This window comes from Triplophysa rosa, linkage group LG10, assembly GCF_024868665.1.
Source record: "Triplophysa rosa linkage group LG10, Trosa_1v2, whole genome shotgun sequence".
Classification (NCBI taxonomy): domain Eukaryota; kingdom Metazoa; phylum Chordata; class Actinopteri; order Cypriniformes; family Nemacheilidae; genus Triplophysa; species Triplophysa rosa.
In genome coordinates, this window is record NC_079899.1 from 21,602,189 (window position 1) to 21,622,734 (window position 20,546).

Genomic DNA, 20,546 nt, shown 5'->3' on the forward strand with positions numbered 1-20,546 from the left:
TTTGCTTCAGTTTACAGCAGCGGTTGTGTTTTGTAGAACAATTTATAAAACAGTCAAATTTTGTAACACTGCATGCATTAGTGTCATTTGGGGTCATTTTGGACCTAGATAAGTATTAGAGAGCTCTCCTCCATTCTTTAAAGATCTTTCAGCATCGATCTCAAAGAATTAAAGTAATTCCGAACAGAGCAGTCTGGTCTACACAATGAGGATCATTATATGTTTACTCTCGAATGAATGGCCACTGTGTAAACAATTTCAGTTACAGTGCCAATAGAGTAATGCCTTCATCACTATTATTAATCTGGCAATCATATTATTTACACCCTGATTTGTATTTGATGTTGCATTGAAACAAACCTTTGCATCGAAAGCTTTTTATTCAAAAACCATGCTTGACTAAATGAAAGAGGTACATTCATAACAGGTGGTTATGGCATTCGTATATAAAATAGTCTTGCAAGATCCTTCTTATACATATTATATTATTGCTACACCAGAAATAACAAATGCCGGTTTCACAGACAAGGCTTAAGGCCAGTCCCAGACTAAAATAAATGTTTAAGCTGTCTTAAATGAAAATAACTAATAGTGCCATTGTTTTTGTGTCAAAATGCACCCCAGTAATGTTTTTTTACTACGGCATTTTTATAAAAGCAAATTAATTTATAAATATTATCACTTAAAGTCCCCGTGAACCGGAAGTTGCGATCGTTTTTACTTCCGTATTCTGACACATTTCCAAGTGAAAAGGAATTTCAAACGAGAAAAGTACTGGGCGTGGCTTGCGTTTTTCACTGCGAATTGATTGGATGTGTAAAGACAGCTGTTGCATTTTGGAATGAAATTGTTAGCAGACTGACAGTTGAAGGGGAGGAGTTAACGTAGGCTCCGCCCAAGCCATCTAATTAACGTAATTTCAGGGCGGAAGTGAATTTTCAGGTTTTAACTCAAGATTATGAGGGTACATGAATTTTAAAAAGAAAATGTCCCAAATTGATAAGCTATTTACAATAAACGCTGCAATATTTCATGAAAAAATAAGAATTGTCATTTTTAATTTCACTGGGACTTTAACTAAGGGTTGGCTTAAGCTAAGCCTTGTCTGTGAAACCAACATGGTTACTGCACTTTTACTATAATACAACCATATCACCACAATTACTCAATGTGCCTTGGCAACTACTGCCGTACAACACCTTACGCATTTTAATATTAAAGCCGTGAATATCGGAAGGTGACGTCAGATGAGTATCAGTCTGCACCTCGCAGGTAGACTACATTTTTTTTTGTCTGACCACTGAGCGATGTCACACGACTGAAACTAAAATGAGGATTGTAAAGAAACGCACCTTCGAGTTTCGCGCAATCGACGGGAATTTATACTTTCCTTATGTTTCTCTATGAACATGAAGCACGGTGGAGTGAAAATCTCAAGAGAGTTCTTCCAGCTGTTTAACGTTAAGTTTTGCCTGCATAAACTCGATTCAAACGCTTACTAAACTTGTTTTATCTCGTGCGCAAATGCACTGCGTTTATTTCCAATGCATTATTTATATATCGCGAGCTTTTCAGTCGCCTTGCATCCACGCGCATGCAGCCACCTGAAGGATGTACCAGATGAAGTGGACCGTCAATTCGGAATCCAGGCGCAACCGGGCGAGTCGGCAAATCCCAGCGGAGATGAACCGATCCACCCACCATCTCATCTATAAGGATTTTAAATTGGCGAAAAACAATTCTCAAAGGATGGTATGAGCGTCCCTCAGCATTGCTCATATAGGCTACAGCGCATTTTGTGTACATGCATTCCAAGAATAATGGAAAACGAGGAAGTTGTCTACATGTGCATGCCTAACGCCGTTAAATGTAAGATGCGGAGACTTTATTATCGGTCCTGTCCAACTGTAGTCAAATAATGGCATGTAAAGGCGCTTGCTGCTGTGGCTTTGGTCCTGTGAATGAAGATAATGCCAGGTTTATAATGTTGATGCTGTTCATCATCCTGTACTTGCTGTGTGGAGCCGCTGTGTTTTCAGCACTGGAGCGTCCCATGGAGAAACAAGCCAAGGAAAGATGGGCTCAGAGGTTTGAGCTCTTCAGCCAAAAGTACAACCTCAACAGAAGTGATTTGGAGAAGTTCTTGAGACATTACGAGGAGGCGAACATGGCAGGTATACGGGTGGACACCCTCAGACCTCGCTGGGATTTTACCGGGTCGTTTTATTTCGTCGGCACAGTTGTTTCCACCATAGGTGAGAAGTAAAGAAAAACATGAAATCTCACTTATTATCGATCGTTGCGTCAAAGAACTTTTCGCACGTTTATGGTGTAAATCTATATGTCACGTCACTTAATATTTCATAATGCAAAAAAATGAAAAAAGAAAATCTATGATGATCATTAGGTATAGGCTATAGGGGAGACAGGGGCAAGTTGTCACAGAGGTTTATAAAAGGTTTTAGTCAAAGATGTATTCCATGGATTGGTTTTCTCTTGCAGCAATTCTGTCTCTTGGTTTCAAATAAAGTAGTTAAAAACTTTTAAATCAGATTAAATGACATTGCTTCTGAACCTGTGAACCAAAAATCCTCTTATTTTTTAAAAGTGGACACAATAAAATACTGACATACTAAAAGGCAAGGGTTCAAATGTTTTTGGCAAAGCAGGGGTTTGCATTCATGTTGTTGATGCATGACATTTTTGGTGTACTGTTTAAAGTTAGTTAAGTTAGTGGCTGTCAAATAGTGGCAGCGTATAGTGTGACAACATGCCCCACTCTTGTGATTTGACATGGTGTCACTCCAACAGTTCTGTATTTTTCTGCCTGGGCAGTAATGGAAGAAATTTGCTAGCTTGTTTTGAAGCCAAGATTTGTGTGTGTGCTAATACAGAATTTGACTAGGAAAATAAACCATCTAAAATATATTTTCTTAGACATTGTATACGTAAATGTATTAATTACAGTATTATTGACTGTCAGAAATTTTACAAATGAACATAATGTACATAATGTAATTATTTGGCAAAGATGCTTGTAAATGAATTAGAAATAATTGCATTTAGGCTATACAGTATGTTCTTTGCCTGCTGATGTTAACACAAGGTTCAAATGTTCAGTCAGTATATAACCACCTCCAGACAGAAAGCTTTCTCTCTGTTCATATTAATATACAAGACGACACATTTTATTTTGTATGCTTAACACTTAAATTGTCAAAACAGAGACCGCTGAGATTAGCCTTGAGACTTAATGAAAATTCAGTAAATCCACATTGAACGCTCCAGGTTATGCAATGAAAGATGTATTTGCACAATATTCCAATTCCTTCTGGTTGTATTCCTCACGAAGTCCAAGAAGATTTCCCAAAGGGTTTACAACCCACAACCTTACAAACCCACGCCTGTTAGCTGTTCAAGATTACATTGTACAAATAACTGTAGCTTACTGTATATTGGCCATCTTTTTATTTGGTACATGAAGTTCTCAATATTGGTGTTTTGTTTGATCTTTTCTATGACTCAATAACTTACACAATGAAAGACCGAATGAAATCTCCCTCAGCAACAGATCTGTTCTGAGAAGGTGAATATGCTCTTGTCTTTGTGATGTCCTCCTCAATGGCGGCTTTTATGTGAAGAGAAAAACATTCATGAGAATAATAATGAAACACACTTTGTATTTGCATTTCAATGAGCGTGAAAAGATGTAAAAGATGAATCACAAATCACGAGTAGCGACGCGTTGTAGTTCGAATTGAATTAAAAAAAAGTTTGTATAATAGTCTGTGATACTGCCATGATGTTATTCGTGACCCCAAACTCTTTTCTCCTTCTTACAGGTTTTGGAATGACGACACCCGCCACAGTCGGTGGCAAAATCTTCCTCATCTTTTAAGGTCTCATCGGTTGCGCAGCCACCATTTTATTCTTCAACCTTTTCTTGGAGAGGATAATAACAGTCCTGGCTATCATCCTCAAGTTCTGCCACGGAGTCCAACGGCGACGCAAGGGAGTTTTACCTCACGACAGCAGACAGGGCTCGAGCAACGTGAGACTGAGCCGCGAGGACGGTCTGGCGGGATGGAAGCCGTCGGTGTATTGTGTGATGCTGATTCTTTGTGTAGCAGCAATAATCGTCTCTTGTTGTGCTTCAGCTATGTACTCTTCCATTGAGGGATGGGCTTATTTAGATTCACTTTACTTCTGCTTCGTGGCGTTCAGCACCATTGGGTTCGGCGATATGGTTAGCAGTCAGAGGGCCAGCTACGAGAACCAGGCCGTCTACCGTATTGGCAATTTCATCTTTATATTGATGGGCGTTTGCTGCATCTACTCGCTTTTCAACGTCATCTCCATTGTCATCAAGCAGGTGCTTAACTGGCTCTTAAAAAAGCTTGAGATTCCATGTCGCCACTGCCCCGGAAGGTCCCTCCGGCCCCGCCGGAACGCGGTCATGCCTGGGCATCCCAGAACACGTGCCCGCAACATTTCTATAGACACGGATGCGGTGAATGACAGCGAGACGGACGGTCGCAGGTTGTCTGGAGAAATGATCTCCATGAGAGACTTTCTGGCGGCTAACAAGGTGAACCTGGCGATCATGCAGAAACAGTTGTCCGAGGCGGCCAACGGACATCCCCGGCCATGCGGGTCGACTAATAGGCACAATGGATTCTCCGGAGGAGTGGGAGCCTTGGGCATAATGAATAATAGGCTTGCAGAGACTAGCGTGGAGAGATAAATGTGAACTTTGACACAAACAGACACTTTATGACACTCCAGATTGCACTGTTCATAGTTTATCTATAATGACCTCTGTAATATAGAAGTAGGCCTGTATATGTAGTTTGATATATGTGTAAGTTCATTAAGTTGATGAAATAGCCAAGGTGAGATCATGGAAAACTGAAGCTCAGGTACGTTTTTAAGGCGAAGGGAAAGCTGCACCATCCTTTGATTCAAACTCTCTTGATAGATGTTTCGGTGAATGGAGGACGTATTTTATGATTTCCAAATGAGCACTTTATGACAGGATGAGGGAATATTTTTCACTTCATCAAATGATGTGTGTAAGCACAATATGTCACAATGCTGGTACAGCCCACAAAGGTCTGAGGGAAAATTGAACTGAATTCATTTGAATACATTTTCAATTATATGAACTGCGTAGCAATTTGAGGAAAACAATTGAAATGAAAGTTGGTTCTGTTTTGGCCCTCTCGCGTACTTTTTTTGACTCTTTTATATACTGCTGTCTTTGGATGCCTCGCTTCTGTGTCTTATCGCCATTAACAGCTTATGACACTTTCTTTTTTGGTCTGCTGAAGGATATAGGCCTACGTGATAAGGTGATGCAAATGACATTTTCCAGTAGCATACAGTCCTTTTCACTGTGCAGGTATTTAGATATAGGTATGGTGCATGAAGTATGACAATTATGAGAGATAGATACCCTTACGTCCCATCTGTTATTGACGTCAGTACTGCAGATAATCCAGATACTCGTGAGTGTCGAACAGCTGTACAGAATTCATGGCTCAAGAGCCTATTGATTCCTTGAAGTGTTTATCAGGTATCGCACACGAAATGGATGATTCTGACATAATTAGGAGCGAGAAATGAGCAAGATTGCTTTGAAACAATGCCAAAATGGGTACGATGCAGGACATCAGATCATTTTCTTGTGCATTAAGAACTTTGAGTCCTGCATACTTAATTCCAAGACGGATGGCCGTGTGTTGAGTTGTAATGCATGATGAAATAAAATATGCGTTGCCAGTTTTACTGGGAAATCTTGCAAATGTGTTCGTGTCATGTGTAATGTTTTGTTTTCACACATGTATTCACACGATATTTCTTCATTTTATTCACTTGTATATTCACACTGTATGATCACAATGGAGACGTAAGGCGAAAGGACACATTTGAGATGATTACTGATGTGCAAATCAATAATTCTGAAAGTGGACTATTGAGTTTTTTTTTATCTGTTGAATGGCTGAGCTGAAGGTAGGCTAAGTGAATTTCTATAGGGTGGTGACAACAACCATGTCGCAATGTGTGTGTCGTGATATCCTTATACTTTATATTCTTTTATACTAGCCTATGTAAACATTATATACACTATATAGGCTATAATACATATATGTTTCTGCGTTCACCAATGCTCAGGACAAGTCAGTAAATCAAACCATTCTACTTTCTCATGCATTTTCTCATCATTTGCGCAAATAGGCAGGTAATCCAGTGTATTTATAGACAGTAGCCTATAATTATGTAGATGAAGTCGCTACCATGGTAACAAAACTATCATAGGTTGTATTTGTTTTCGTTATTTATATAAAAACCTATTTTAACATATTTGTTTATCATTAGATATTCTATAACACTATTACGATATTTGCAGGCTATCCCGGTCTGAACGTATTATAATATTACAGTATTGATAATAACTATTATTTATAGTATGTACTACAGTATTTTTGTAAGGTTTAATTTTTAATTGGAGCAACTGGTGTTGTTTGCCTTAAATGTCCACTGGATGGCGCCAAGATCTAAGAAGACATACAGCGCAGGTGTTAAGCTTGCAAACTTAATCGCAAACCAGTTCATTCAAACATATAGCTTTTGCTTAACTTGTTTGAATTCACCCTTAATACGTTAAAACGAATTAAAACCGAGAGTTTGCGTCGTTTCCTACATTTTTTTTAATAAAACTGGGCTTAAAAAATAAAAACAAACTTCTTGTTATAAATCTGCATTTACCTGTACTAAAATAGGCTAAATTCGCCCCCTTTCAGTTACAGCAAATGGAAAAACGTAAGCAGCAAATACGCATCCTGTCGTCAGCGAATAGGAAAAGTCAGAAATTATATTTTTGTCCGTGCAGCAGTTGGCGAAAAATGATCGAGGATGAAACTGTACCATATTCCACTGGAGTTGTAGTTCATTATTCCGCGAGCTCCCGTTGTGTCCCATTGTCCCGCCCGCCGCAGGGAACTACAACTCCCATGAAACCGCAACAGCGCTTACTGTTAATATCAATATGGCTTCTGTCAGTCAGACAAAGGCGAATCAGTTTTTGCCCTGAAATGAAATCAAATTAGGGCAAGGTAGCGGTAGAGTCGGACATCGTCCTGTTTCGCTGGTTCATGTCTGGTGACGGGGATCGAAGGGAACAGCTGCGAGACGCGAACACTGTCAGTTTCGTTGAATAAATGCTGCGGTGCACGGAGGCCCCGCACGCGCAGAATCAGGTAAGTCTCAGATGCCGAATTATAAGAAAGGCGTCATTTATCTCAGTCGGTCTGGAGACATGAGACATGCATGCACATGCATGTGACACTTCGGGCTAAAATGAGCTCGGTTCGACCGTTGGTTCGCATGCAAGTCTCATCTGCCCGTATACTCGGGCGGGATAGGGGTTTAGAAAAGAAATGCATGCATGCAACTGTGCAACAACTGGGACTGTGTTGGTAGTGGTTAAACGAATAGTTGTTTTGTCGCACACCTCGCATGATTTAACATTTATTAATATTGATAATAATATTGAAACTATTATTACAGTTGACAGGAATCTAGAGCTGTATCAATTGGGGATAGAGTATAAAGTTTAGGGTTTAGGATGAATATCTATGAAATAAATGTGACTTAAGGTTAAATTATTAGAGTTAAAGCTAATGATTAGAAGTAATTATTCTCAACGTTTGGATACCCGCACTCTTATATATACGACAAAGTTTTGTCAAAGTTGAGTTTATCCTAACTTGTGGTTGTGGCTGTTTCTGGTGTGTTTGTCATCTTCATTTAATGAATGCATATGAAAATCTGAAGCTGCATGTACTGTGGGCATCGGGTGGTACAGATGTCGGGTATCTGGTTGCTGTATTCTCATTGATCAGCGGGCAAGAAGGTCTTAATAATCCCCAGCTGTTTAGAAGAAGTAAACTGATATTTTAAAGATGACCACTATTTACATACGAAACAAATGGGCTGTTAAAAGTATTCAGGGTTTTGTGGCGACAGCAAGAGTTTGTTCTTTTTTGGATGCTTGACTGATGAAGAGAACCAGACCCATATGGACAAAACCAACTTTGATCTTCAGCTTCTGCAAAACATATGAGTTTCCAAAATACTGCAGCTCGATGGAGTGAGAGACTATCATCTCTGTTCTAATTCCATTCCATTCTATTCTATTGACGCTTCTGTGACCTCCACACTCCTTCTAACAGATAAAACTATGAAGATGCAAAGACTACACTTCAATAAACAAATAAACGAGTGACATACAAATCAGAAGCTGTTAAGCTTAATGCTTGACATTGATCTTTCTTTCTTGGTTGTGGTTGTTAATATAACCAGTGATGAAATTTGCATTATTAACCACTCAGTTTAATATATTAAATGTGTAGCTATTAGAGTTTCTGTATTTGATATTGCACAATTTAACAGTAGCAGACCAGTTAACCAAGATTTTCAAGTGACAGAAGCTGTTTCGCATGCTTGTGGTTTGAGTTTCTAGTGATTTAAAGGTATAGTTCACCCAAACATGAAAATTCTGTCATCATTTACTCACCCTCAGATTGTTCCAAACCTGTATAAATCTCTTTGTTCTGCTAAACACAAAGGAAGATATTTGGAAGAATGTCAGTAGCCAAACAGATCTCGTCCCCCATTTACTGCCATAGTAGGGAAAATAAATACTATTGGAGTAAATGGGGGTTGAGATCTGTTTGGTTACTGACATTCTTCCAAATATCTTACTTTGTGTTTAGCAGAACAAAGAAATGTATACAGGCTTGGAACAATCTGAGGGTGATTGTTGAGGAGTAAATGATGACAGAATTTTCATTTTTGGGTGACCTATCCCTTTAAAACGTCTGCGTTACTGTTGTTTATGAGGTAGGGTATTGTGTTATTTGAATTGGCTGTATTTCTGGGCCAGTATTTCTGAACCATATTTGATGTCTGATGTCTTTACTGGCAGGATCTGTTGAGATTTTGTATTTCCATTTTCAAGAGCAGGCATGTTAGAAATAGCAGCAACTACCGAAATGGCATCGTTCAAATACCAAACACCGCATCGTGTCAGATAATTATCGTGTGGTGCATGCAAGCCTGGGACAGTAGAGAATTGTTTTTTACGACTTATTTTGTTGTTTCAGTTTGTCTTCATATTGTGCTAATGCATACAGAGTACATATATGGTACAGTCATACCTACACAAATGCTTTAAACACACTTGCAGCATGAGGCAATTTTAGCTCATTCTCAAGGATTTATTGTTGTTTTTGCGGATTTGCTACATCTGATGTCTCTGAGCTACAGAAATGAAACCTTTTGAAGCTTTTTAAGGGTGCCTGAGTGAGCAGCAATCTTTTTCTGCGTTTTATGCGACGCACGCACCCGGAGACCAAAGCTGACATGATTACCAGAAGAATTGATTCTTGAAGAGCGTGTTGCAGGGAAAGCGAATTCTTTATTTTAATGTGGTTAAAACCAATGTGACGTTTATAAATGTTAAAATGCTTTCTTCTGTCCCTGTTTAAAATGCAGAACTAAACTGATGCCATTTAGGATGATCAAAATGTGAGTAAAACCTGCGCATTACAACCACCAGCCCATTGCAACACTGGCTCAACCAATAGTGTGCGTTTTAGCCGGGACTATCTGTTTGATGACCAATGGCAGACGGGGGAGTGATCAGGAAAACTTTATGTAAACAGCCCTCATTTTTTTGAGCTATAATATGATGCAAATGGCATAGACGTGCCGAAGCATTTTTTTCCCTTTACATATGAAGTCTTTACAGCTTGACTGCATTATTGTGTTCCATATGGAGTGCATATTGCATGAATTGTTGTGCAAGAGTCTTTAACTATTTGAATGTCTAGCATGTGTGTGCATTTGTGCATTTTTTTTTTTTTTTTGATGGAATGCATCGTAGCTGTTGGCTGGCTGAGTTGTGTTCAGTGTACTTGAACAATTCTGAAATAGTGTGTGTGTGTTTGTGTAACGTCTTGGCATTAAAGGAACTATTCTCAGACAGAACTGAGTGATTCATTCTCAGCTTCTTCACTAAAAGTAGGTTGGCCGCCTCGGATGGAATTTTTCTTGGCAGTTTTCCCTAAAGTTAACCTCCTTCCCCCCTCCTCACGTGTCCCAGCTCTCTTCTGTTTAAAGTCTATTAAAAATTCTGTGGTAATGCATGCGGTGTCTTTTTTGACCTCAGACGCACTTCCCTTGCAACGATTGGTCGATAAAAGTGCTGCGACTTTGAGATTTTCTTGGGAAAATCATGCCTTAGTCACAGCTCCCGCACGTGCGGCCCGGCCGCAACCCTGCAGCTGGGTTTCAAACGCTCCTTTTCATCGCATCCTCACGGCGGATGTTATTGTTCACCGAGCATGCCATGTTTTATCAGCGCGGATTTAAGTTTTTTCTCTGACATCAGTTCTTTAATGCCGTAGCACTCTCTTTTCTCTCTCTCTCCCGGCAGAATGTCCCATTATACAGATGAGCCTCGCTTTACCATTGAGCAGATTGACTTGCTGCAGCGTCTGCGTAGGAGTGGCATGACGAAGCAAGAGATCTTGCACGCCATGGACACTCTTGACCGGCTGGACCGTGAGCACGTCGAGAAGTTCGGCCATCGGCACGCCCATGGCGGAAACGGGGCAGGGGCCGTCGCCAGCAACGGTAGCAACGCCACCACCTCTTCCAACTCCTGCACTACCTCCTCTAACAACCTCACAGCCTCTTCTTCAACGACCTCTACGGCCACGCAGACCGGTTACCGTGGTAACGGCCTCTCCCCCTCCCCTAGCAACAGCTACGACACCTCTCCGCCCCCGGCGGTACCCACTCCGATGCAGGTAGTAGTGTCCATGGTCCAAAACGGGCGGGACGTCCTCGCTGCTATGCCCAATGGGAAGCTGTCTCCGCCCCGTTACGCTGTGAGTAACGCCTCCACACGGGTCCTCGGGTTCGAGCACACTGATGAGGAGGTGGACATCGATGACAAAGTCGAAGAGCTTATGAGGTCAGTGAGAAACACTTGGCTACGAGAGCGCCGTTCGGCTGTTGTTTTTCATTACATGTGCTTAGTTGTACGCCACCCAATCTCTCTCTCTCTCTCTCTCTCTCTCTCTCTCTCTCTCTCTCTCTCATTTGTTTGTAGACTGGACAGTGCTATAATTAAAGAAGAGATTAAAGCTTTCTTGGGGAACCGGCGAATATCACAGGCTGTGGTTGCCCAAGTTACAGGTTAGAAAATAGTTTTGTCCTCCAAATGAAAGAAAAAAATCAGTAATGTCAAGGGCTGGATGGTGTGACACTTTAAATTCTTAAAATAATATAAATTGCGTAAAATGCATTGCGCTATATTTTTGTAACATTTATACAGAAATGTCAGCTTTATAACCGCTTTACAAGAGATTTGTTGTTGTAGGCTTTAGAACCGACATTATTTTGCCTTCATATGCTGTTTGTCAATCTCTGCAGGTATAAGTCAAAGCCGGATCTCTCATTGGCTACTTCAGCAAGGTTCAGACCTCAGTGAGCAGAAGAAAAGAGCTTTCTACCGCTGGTACCAACTGGAGAAAACTACACCTGGTACTAATCTTTTTACCGAGCGGCAACCTTCCGGTCGCTCTCGGGAAACCAACACGGAAGTGACTTAAACTGCAATTCATTGACTGGCCACTAGAGACTGGCTCCAAAACAGAGCAGAATCTCATTGAGCCCCATGTTAAAATGCCCAACTTTATAGCAGTGTAAAACATGTTTACAGCCTGGTACAAAAAATTATTTTGGTCTATATAGCTAATTTTGCCATTCATGACAACTTTGAGGGAGTGAATTTTTCATAACTCATCCGTTTAAATTATATTAAGCCTTAAAATTAAGGGCGTGACCACATGAGTGACTAGTGGATTCACCAACCAGGCACCTCAGCTCTACCCACGTCCCGCCTTTTTGCCTTTTTTTATCATCCGGGAGTGACGCGCTGCCAAGATGGCGACAACCGGCTCCGCCCACTTTAGGCTTCAAAATTGCACTTCACAAACCTACGGGTGACGTCACCCTGCCTTTTACACAATGTTATGTTCACGGTTCACAGTTTGTCTTTGGATCAACACTTTTCGTTATGATCGACCCTCACCTAAAAACTTACTCCTGTAATCCAAAGGCACTGATTGGTTGATAAAAATGTTGTTCCAGGACATTGATCCAGGAACATGTTTAACTGTTTCACCTTCTTGTCTCTGCACACTAGTGTGTTAAAGGGACAGTTCACCCAAAATCAAATTCTGTCCTTTACTTACGCTTACATTATTTGACACTCTTATTCATATAAAAATGAGTTAGGACAGTGTCTAAGATTCAGCGTTTTATGAAAGAAAAAGAAAAAAATCTTTCATTAGCTTATTTACTCATCGTTTACTCATTCCAAACCTGTATGACTCTTTCTTCTGCCGAACACAAAATATATATTTTTTAAATGTTGGTAACCTAACAACATTGACCCCATTGACTTGACACAAAACCACTCAGCCATTTCTCAAAATATCTTCCTTTGCGTTCTGCAGAAAAAAGAACGTTTTAAACTACACGAGGATAAATAAATCATATAAGTAAATAGTATATTCATGTTGGCCTATATTAGTTTAAGAACAGTGATGAGATCTTCGGAGCGTCTGTCGACTCAGATAACCTCTTGTACTCCACAAGCTTCATGCAGTCTGATGTGAAGTAAGATATCAGATGTTCAGTGAATAGATTAGAAGGTCACGACACAATCCTCCGAATGCCGCTTTTCTCATTTTCTCATCATCATTTTTTTCCTGCTGCAGTGAACAGCCAGTCAGAAAATCGTTAACTTTATGACACTTCATGTGATATGTTTACGTCTCAGGCGCAACATTAGCGATGCGGCCCACCCCCATGACCCTGGAGGATGTGGTGGAGTGGCGTCAAACTCCCCCTCCTATCAGCAGCACGCAGGGCAGCTTTCGCCTGAGACGCGGCAGTCGCTTCACATGGAGGAAAGAATGTCTGGCGGTGATGGAGAGGTGAGAGAGAGATGAGGGCTCATGAGAAGGGCTGATAAATAGTTTGAATGGTCAAGACAGGTTACTATGAGTCTTTTCTAGCAGTCAGTTCCTGTGGATTTTAGTTATGTATTGAGAACGGTAGCAGGGTTGATGTTAAAATGTTTTTAGCTTTTGTGCTCAGGGTCATGGCAATATAAGACATTTTTCATCATGTGTGGTTGGGGCAAGTTGTCATACGTTTTACAAGTTTGTCTAGTAACACTAAAACTGTGGTTTGACATTTGTGTTTGACATTTTTGCTGTTTCATGAATCGTTTTGTGTGTCATTTTTGTTTTACTGGTTAAATTGAGCTAAAAAGCAATAATTGTGATTTTAAGTCATCTAACACATCATCTGTCTCACAATCATTTTGCTCCAGTTATTTCAACGACAACCAGTATCCCGATGAAGCCAAACGAGAAGAAATTGCCAACGCCTGCAATGCAGTTATACAAAAACCAGGTAATTTCAACACAAAGCCCATAAACATAAAGAATGCTTGTATAAACGGCTGTAATGGCGGCCCCAGACGGTATTGATGCCTTGCGCTTTTATTTGATTAAGGGAAAAAGCTTTCAGATCTCGAGCGGGTCACGTCGCTGAAAGTTTACAACTGGTTTGCCAACAGACGGAAGGAAATCAAGAGAAGAGCCAACATAGGTAATGTTGAAGCCCTCTGGGGACACAAAGCGCAAAGTACAATGCATTTTGAATATGGATGATGTCATGATTTCCATTGCATTCTCACTCATGTACATTCATCAGAAATATTGCAGGAAGCTCAGTTCCAACACGTCGTGCACATTGTCTTTATGAGCTCAGATATGTTATGGCAAGGTCTGTTTTTTTCGAAGAAGCAGCAATCCTGGAAAGTCATGGGATTGATGTCCAGAGCCCAGGAGGTCATTCCAACAGCGATGAGATTGATGGCAATGACTACGGCGAGCAGGTCGCTGCTGACCAGGTTTTGGGAATGGTAAGGACCGTGTTGAGCATTGTTATGGAAACTTGTAGGATGGAAACAAAAATTCTTACATATTCAAATTGATATGGGTGTTTGACAAATAAACCGTAAATGTGTTGTATGGTCTGACAGCAAAACTGTAGAAAAATCAAACAATGAAGAGAAATCTCTCTTGTGCTATTTTATATTATACAAAGAAATATGAATTAATTACTATAAAATAATTTGTTTTTTGTTGTTGCTTCTTTTACAGTTTTTGCTATGTCACCATAGGACACATGTACAGTATATTTGTCAACTACCCATATACTGTATAATCACAGTGTGAAGGTTTAGGCTCATTTACTCCTTCTGTATATAATTTGTCCACATTTAAGAAAAATGGTAAACTCATGAAAACATCAAATGTCTAACCACATGAATTATGTTGCGACTAAAAATGAATTAAAACGGTTATATTTTAGCATCTTTTTAGCGTTTATCACGCAGCTTCTTGAGGTCTTACCCTGGGATGCTTTTTAAACCGTATTGAAGCAGTACCTCCATCTATTCATATATTGGCTGTTTTAATTCATTATTTGATCCAAATCATCCAGATTTTTTCTAATTGTTTTGTAATAACATAACGTAACACGTTGTCACAATTATATTTTGGTGCACAAAAATCGTTCTAAACACCTACCTTCTGTCACGTGTTGCATCACTACGGTGATCGCAAAGACGAATATATCAGAAAAGTAGTGTTTAATCCAAACTCACTCGGGAAAACTGACATAAAGTAGACGTTAAACAGGAAAACTGAAGACAGGGACACAAGGAGAATATGAAGAGTTTGGTTCTAAAATGAGATCATCAAATATCATGTTTTTTATTGCACATTCCAATTAATATCAATCAAACTGCAGTTGGTTTGTTTTGATTTAAGCCATAATAACTAAAAAAATACTGTTAACACACAATAAAACACAATAAAAACATGATAACAATAAAAAAACATGATTTTTGAAATTGTTTTAAAACAGAGTTATCTCATTTTGGAACCAAACTCTTCATATATAGATGACCAAATGATGAAGTAATGAGTTAATTAATTCGACCACAGGTGAACAGAATGAAATAATCAAACACACTGAAACAGAAAACCAAACAACTCTGACACCTTTATATTCTTTAGAAGCATTTTAATGAAGTGACTGTTCAACTTTTTTACAGTAGTGTATCTAAAACATTTTCCAGAAATAAATACAGTGATGTTGTCAGCTGGTTTGGTTGAATCTTAACACAAATGACTGCAAACACAAATGATTACAGAGCTGTGATGTCATCTTTTGTTTTAAAGAGAGCAGTGCTTCCTGCAGAGGTGACCTGTCATCACCCACTCTGGTATGCAGACACACAAAATTGGCAACATAAACACGTGATCAGTGTGCGTTTGTGCGTGTACTAAGTTTTCATCACACTTTAAATCTATTTTTTACCTGAGATGTTACACAGTGACAAGGTTAATTCCTGTTTCCAATGACACTGTGGGAAAAGCAGGAATTCACACGCATTAATGCACATTGCCTGATCCATTTGTTTACTGATGCAAAAAAAGATTTTTGCATTAAGAGCTATCTTTTATTTTTACAGAAAATCTTAGTTTACCTTTGTGGGTCGTGACAGCACACCACATCCTTTTAAAACTGGGGGGACACAAGGTCTCGTCTGATTGGCTAAGAATTGGCTGAGACAGGTGAGCACCAATCGACAACTCCATTTCTCTACTTCCACCTAGGATGACACCACCGGCCCAAGTGAACACCAAGACCCTATAGCTTTGGCTGTGGAGATGGCCGCTGTCAATCACAGCATCCTGGCGCTGGCGAGGCAGGGCGGAGCCACCGGCGACATTAAAACAGAGGTGCTGGATGACGAATGAGAGTTTTCCCTCACGGGTGCCACGCGTAAGGAAGCCGAAGGAGAAATGTGGGGTTACGAGATTAAAAACTGTGATCACAGAGGATTATGGCCAGGTCACGGGTGACCAAAGTGAAACGCAGAGGTTATAAAGACTGTTAACCCAACATTCCCCTCTTCCAGCTCCCTCGTACATGTGACGCCTGAAAAGTGTTTTCATCACAGCTCTCCTAAATGCAGCAGGTTTATGACACGTTCACTAAAAACTCAGTTCGTAGAACATATCGGCTGTCATTTCACACTCAGATAATGAATTTCGCCTCTTTTTTGGTCTTTCAGGAAGTCTTCTTTGCAGGATACAAGAGGTCAGGATCATATTAACTGTTTACTGTCCTCTCTCTCTCTCTCCAGGGAAAGTGTGTTGGGAAGCGTATTCTCTCTCACTTGTTAACTTATTTCTTTTTGATATACAGTAGATGCAGGCCTGCATTTGCTGAAATTCATTTCAAGTTTCATGGTCCAAAATTAACAGTCAACTTGAGTTTTGCTGTGCTAAATAAATAAAACAAAGTTACTTATTGCTGGTAACTTTGCGATAAAAGGTTGTTTAAAAATGATAGTCCAACTCTCGCACATTTAAACATCAACTACAAATACAAACAGGTTTTTTTTCTCGATAACTTGCGTTGGTGACACAAATGTAGAATTCTTGGGTTAAAAATGATAATAATGTTGTTAAAGAGTAAATATTACAATTTCCTTGAATTACATTTCATGCAGTGTAATGTTGCTGTGTGTGAATGTAAGCAGTCTGCCAAGTTGTAAAGCCGAAAGTGAACGAATAACAAAGTTATTGGCATGGGAAAAGGGAGTTGACTCTGACTCATGCGAACGAGTCGTCTGTCGTTCTAATTTCAGTTCCGGGTCAGATTTGCTTCACTCCGTGTAATGCCCGCCTACGTTCCATTTGCGACACTGCACGAGGTAGACCAATCACAGCAGACTAGACCATCTGACCAATCAGATCAGAGTAGGCTGACAGAAAGGAGGGGATTAGACGGATGAATCGCCGAACGAATCATTTGAGAGTCAGTCAAGAAGTAAGGTAATAATAACTGCATATTATTAGAAAATGAAAGTGTTTTTACACCGTGTATGTACGTAAACTTGTTGTTGGACACTCCATAAACCAAAGTAGGACCTTAAAAATCACAAATGATTTACTCTTTAAGCAAGTATATAAAATATCTGAAGTCTCTCATAATCCTATCCCCAATTCTTAGCGTTATGCGTATAATATTGATTGATACCTTGAAATATTGATTTATCACGTAATGATAAATGTAAAGTAACCTGCAATTTAATGTTTTGAACAGAGATGGCGATAGAGAGGCTAAAGTTACAGATTGCAGCTTTAAACTGCCTAAACAAAAATACGAGCATACAATTTAAGATGCGTCTTGATGTTTTTGTGACACAAGAGAGTTTGTTTCAACTCGATTGATCTGTAATTTCTCACAAGTGTGCAAGAAAAATGAGCAAAATTAATACAAGAAAAGGAGTAGTATTAAAGGAATAGTTCACCCAAAAATGTTGTCATCGTTTACTCACCCGCTTGTCATTACAAACCTTTCTTTCTTCTGCAGAACTCAAAAGAAGATATTTTGAAGAATGTTGGTAACCGAACAACGGCGGTACCCATTGACTTGAATACTATGGACACAAAACCAATGCAAGTGAATGGGTACCGCCATGTTCGGTTACCAACATTCTTCAAAGAATGAGTAAATGGTGACAGAATTTTAATTTTTGGGTGAACTGTCACTTTAACGCAAATGTAATGTAGTGAAAATAAACAAAACATATTTACAGTCAGTAAAATATTTTAAATTCACTCACTACTGGCAAGTTAATTTTGGACCCTGTTTGTCGCCATACGAGTTGTAAAGGACTGTTTCTGCAGTATGACAAACAGCCTGCTGGCTTCAGCAATCACACACACTGCACTTTTAAGTACTGACATACGCGGCCTGTATATGTTCTTGCCGCAACACGACTGTGCATCTCTGTGGGGGGACGACTGAAAACTCTACTTGTGAATATTGTGCCATTATACTTCAGCATTAGCAGACTAGAGTATCAGCTTTTCCGCAGGCGCCCTTAAAAGCAATCAGACAACAGCAGTTTATTTTAACATAAATATATAACGTAGTGTTTCATGGCTGGAAAATGTAGCGTTGGCAAATTCTTGGTCTCAGCGAACGGGAAAACACTTGACAATCAGGGTAATGATGTTCCAATACTAAAACCTGTTGGTGTTTGGCTCGCGATGGGAAAGTGACGATAGCTAATTGTGAAAATCCCTTCCACGAGGATTCTTTTCCAACCTTAAAGTGGATTAAACCACTCTAATAAATATCCCATGTGATTTGCTTATTTTGTGTTCATTTTGCCATTTAAAATATGTCACTTTAGGGGGAGGGTTTATGGTGCTTTGGGCATATATTTTTTCTTTATCTGGTACTCTTTCAGAGAAAGACAAGAGGGATTGCGTAGTTTAGGTTATTTTTCTTGTGCTTCAGAATTGAAATATGGTGCTCGTTTTAAACACACGTCCTCGAAAACATTTTAAAGTCTTTCCTTTTTGCCTTTTAGAAAGCTGCTTTCCATGTTAAATGCACATCGCTGCAGTCGAAAATAAGCTTTTTAGAATCAAAGTAGCTCTGACAGACAGACAAATTGACCTGTGAAAAGAAATATACGCTGCTTAAAAATGTTCTTTTAGAATGTCTGAAATAACATTTTTAAACTTCACAAACACATTCTTGTTGATTTTATGGACTGAACTTCTGTTAGTGAGATCTCAAGCTCACAAAGATCCATTCACAGCGGAACATAAATCTGAATACATATTATCAATATTTCTTAGGACCTGTTAATATGGTACAAGAGAAAGTGTAAAATCTGACAACACAATTTCTGTGAAAATGAATGATCATTGATGTGTTGTTTAAGTGCTTACATTCTCTAATACATTGTTCCAACAAATCTACATAAATATATCTCGTCTACTTGCGAAAATCTATGTAATAAGGATATTGTATGTAAAGAAAGACTATTATTCAACAGTTAGAACTGTTTCTTGCCTTAGAAACATTCTGCCAAGCAGATCTGTCAAATGAGACTTTATCAGCTTTGCCTTTTTTTGTAAAAAAAAGTGTTTTTATTAGAATCAAATGGGGAAGGCCTGGGCTATTTATCACACTTTTTACTCCAAGTTTTTGTTAGGATGGGGTTATTTGTAAAAATCATGGAAATGTAACAAAATGATTGTTTTGTCTAACAGAAAATGTCATTTATTACTTGTATAAAAGAAACATAAAACTGTTCTTTTTCGAAAAAATACTTTTAAAATTAGGTCACGTAAAGTAAAAATTTGAGGTAAAAATGTACCTTCATTATATAGTCTAGCCTTGTAAACTACATAATTTTGTGTGTATTTGTTTTTAAGATTTTTAAAGCGGATGTTTGACACCAACGTAAGCTATTATGGTCTCAAAATCTTACAGTTACTGACGGAGCTTGTGTGACAACTAACCCCAGTCTTCCCTAATTCACGTGACCATGACTGAAAGAAAACTGTGTGAAAATTATTAATCCTGCTTCCCGTGCAATTTCTTCCAAATGAAAGTTTCTCAGTTCATCAATGTTAAATGCTCAAGAGTCAAAACTTTTATAGGTAGACAGTACCCAGTATTGCGATCTGCCAATAATACACTTAGCAGACAATTTGTAAATTTTTGCCTAAAACACAAATGTGTTCCTCAGCCGGCTTTGCCAAACAAAATCTAAGCGGGAAGTTTTGTTCGGTATATGTATGTTCTTGCACAGCAATCATGTAGTCTTGTATATTTTATTATAGGATACAGACAGCCCAACCTTCACCAGTTCCTCATCGAGTACTTTCTTAGAAACGGTATTGAGGCACAATATAATGTACAAGTGCCCAGCCAGTTACCCAGAATTGTTCATGGAGGTGGTGTTCATAGAAATGAATATTGGAACAGAAGTTTGTCTTTGGTTTTATTCTGTCCATGTTCAATATGTGAATATATAAAATATATATAAATATATTCTATGAGTATAAAAAATGAAACTATATCACTGTTGTATTAACTTGAAATAGTCTAATCTTGTATCTCTTATTACTGAATTTAGTGCCTTTTTTGGACAGTAGACTGTTCTGTAATTAATATGTAGTATAAAATGCATATGCTTTGTTACTTTTTTAAGTTTTGTTTGGACACTTTTGTTTGTTTTCCAACATTTGTTTTTACGTTGTTTTTATTTTATTCTAGAGAATAAACACTTAATGAGCAAAAACCACCGCTTACTGTTTTGTCTACATTAATCCAGAACAATTTTGTACATTTTCAAACTGTATTAAAAACTCTAATTACTCTTACAGTAATAAATTAGCTCCAATTATACACTGAAATTTTGTTTACTAATTTTACTGTTATTTTACAGAATTTTCACATAGTTTTGAAATGCTGTAAGAAAATTTTACACTACAAAAATAAGG

At 38.9% G+C, this 20,546-nt stretch overlaps 2 protein-coding genes across 12 annotated transcripts; both read left to right on the forward strand.

The window, feature by feature from the left end:
* Positions 1 to 1,236: 1,236 nt before the first annotated feature.
* Positions 1,237 to 5,795, forward strand: kcnk13a (potassium channel, subfamily K, member 13a). Of its 6 annotated transcripts, none has more exons than XM_057344005.1 (2): positions 1,288 to 2,255; positions 3,843 to 5,795. In XM_057344005.1, the coding sequence occupies exon 2, from the start codon at positions 4,109 to 4,111 to the stop codon at positions 4,742 to 4,744; it is 636 nt and encodes a 211-aa protein (XP_057199988.1). In that variant the 5' UTR covers positions 1,288 to 2,255; positions 3,843 to 4,108; the 3' UTR covers positions 4,745 to 5,795. The 6 variants fall into 4 exon arrangements, with proteins under 6 accessions (XP_057199990.1, XP_057199988.1, XP_057199992.1 ...); XM_057344006.1 differs by having other exon boundaries at positions 1,288 to 2,174; XM_057344007.1 differs by lacking the exon at positions 1,288 to 2,255 and adding an exon at positions 1,237 to 1,272.
* A 1,228-nt stretch (positions 5,796 to 7,023) lies between these two features.
* Positions 7,024 to 20,342, forward strand: hmbox1a (homeobox containing 1a). 6 transcript variants are annotated; one of them, XM_057344164.1, is made up of 11 exons: positions 7,024 to 7,259; positions 9,559 to 9,591; positions 10,502 to 11,044; positions 11,183 to 11,268; positions 11,506 to 11,616; positions 12,920 to 13,076; positions 13,478 to 13,560; positions 13,663 to 13,758; positions 13,953 to 14,074; positions 15,402 to 15,445; positions 15,840 to 15,988. In XM_057344164.1, exons 2-11 carry the CDS (start codon positions 9,569 to 9,571, stop codon positions 15,877 to 15,879), a joined length of 1,305 nt encoding a protein of 434 aa, XP_057200147.1. In that variant the 5' UTR covers positions 7,024 to 7,259; positions 9,559 to 9,568; the 3' UTR covers positions 15,880 to 15,988. The 6 variants fall into 6 exon arrangements, with proteins under 6 accessions (XP_057200147.1, XP_057200148.1, XP_057200142.1 ...); XM_057344165.1 differs by lacking the exon at positions 15,840 to 15,988 and adding an exon at positions 15,695 to 15,831; XM_057344159.1 differs by lacking the exon at positions 15,402 to 15,445 and having other exon boundaries at positions 15,840 to 20,342.
* Positions 20,343 to 20,546: the final 204 nt, after the last annotated feature.

Coding starts and splice junctions, on each gene's coding strand:
- kcnk13a (XM_057344007.1), top strand. CDS start 4,109: ATGCTGATTCTTTGTGTAGCAGCAATAATCGTCTCTTGTTGTGCTTCA.
- hmbox1a (XM_057344159.1), top strand. CDS start 9,569: ATGCCATTTAGGATGATCAAAAT. Junction 13,561..13,662: donor TGCAGTTATACAAAAACCAG/GTAATTTCAACA, acceptor TATTTGATTAAG/GGAAAAAGCTTTCAGATCTC. Junction 14,075..15,839: donor CTGACCAGGTTTTGGGAATG/GTAAGGACCGTG, acceptor ACTTCCACCTAG/GATGACACCACCGGCCCAAG.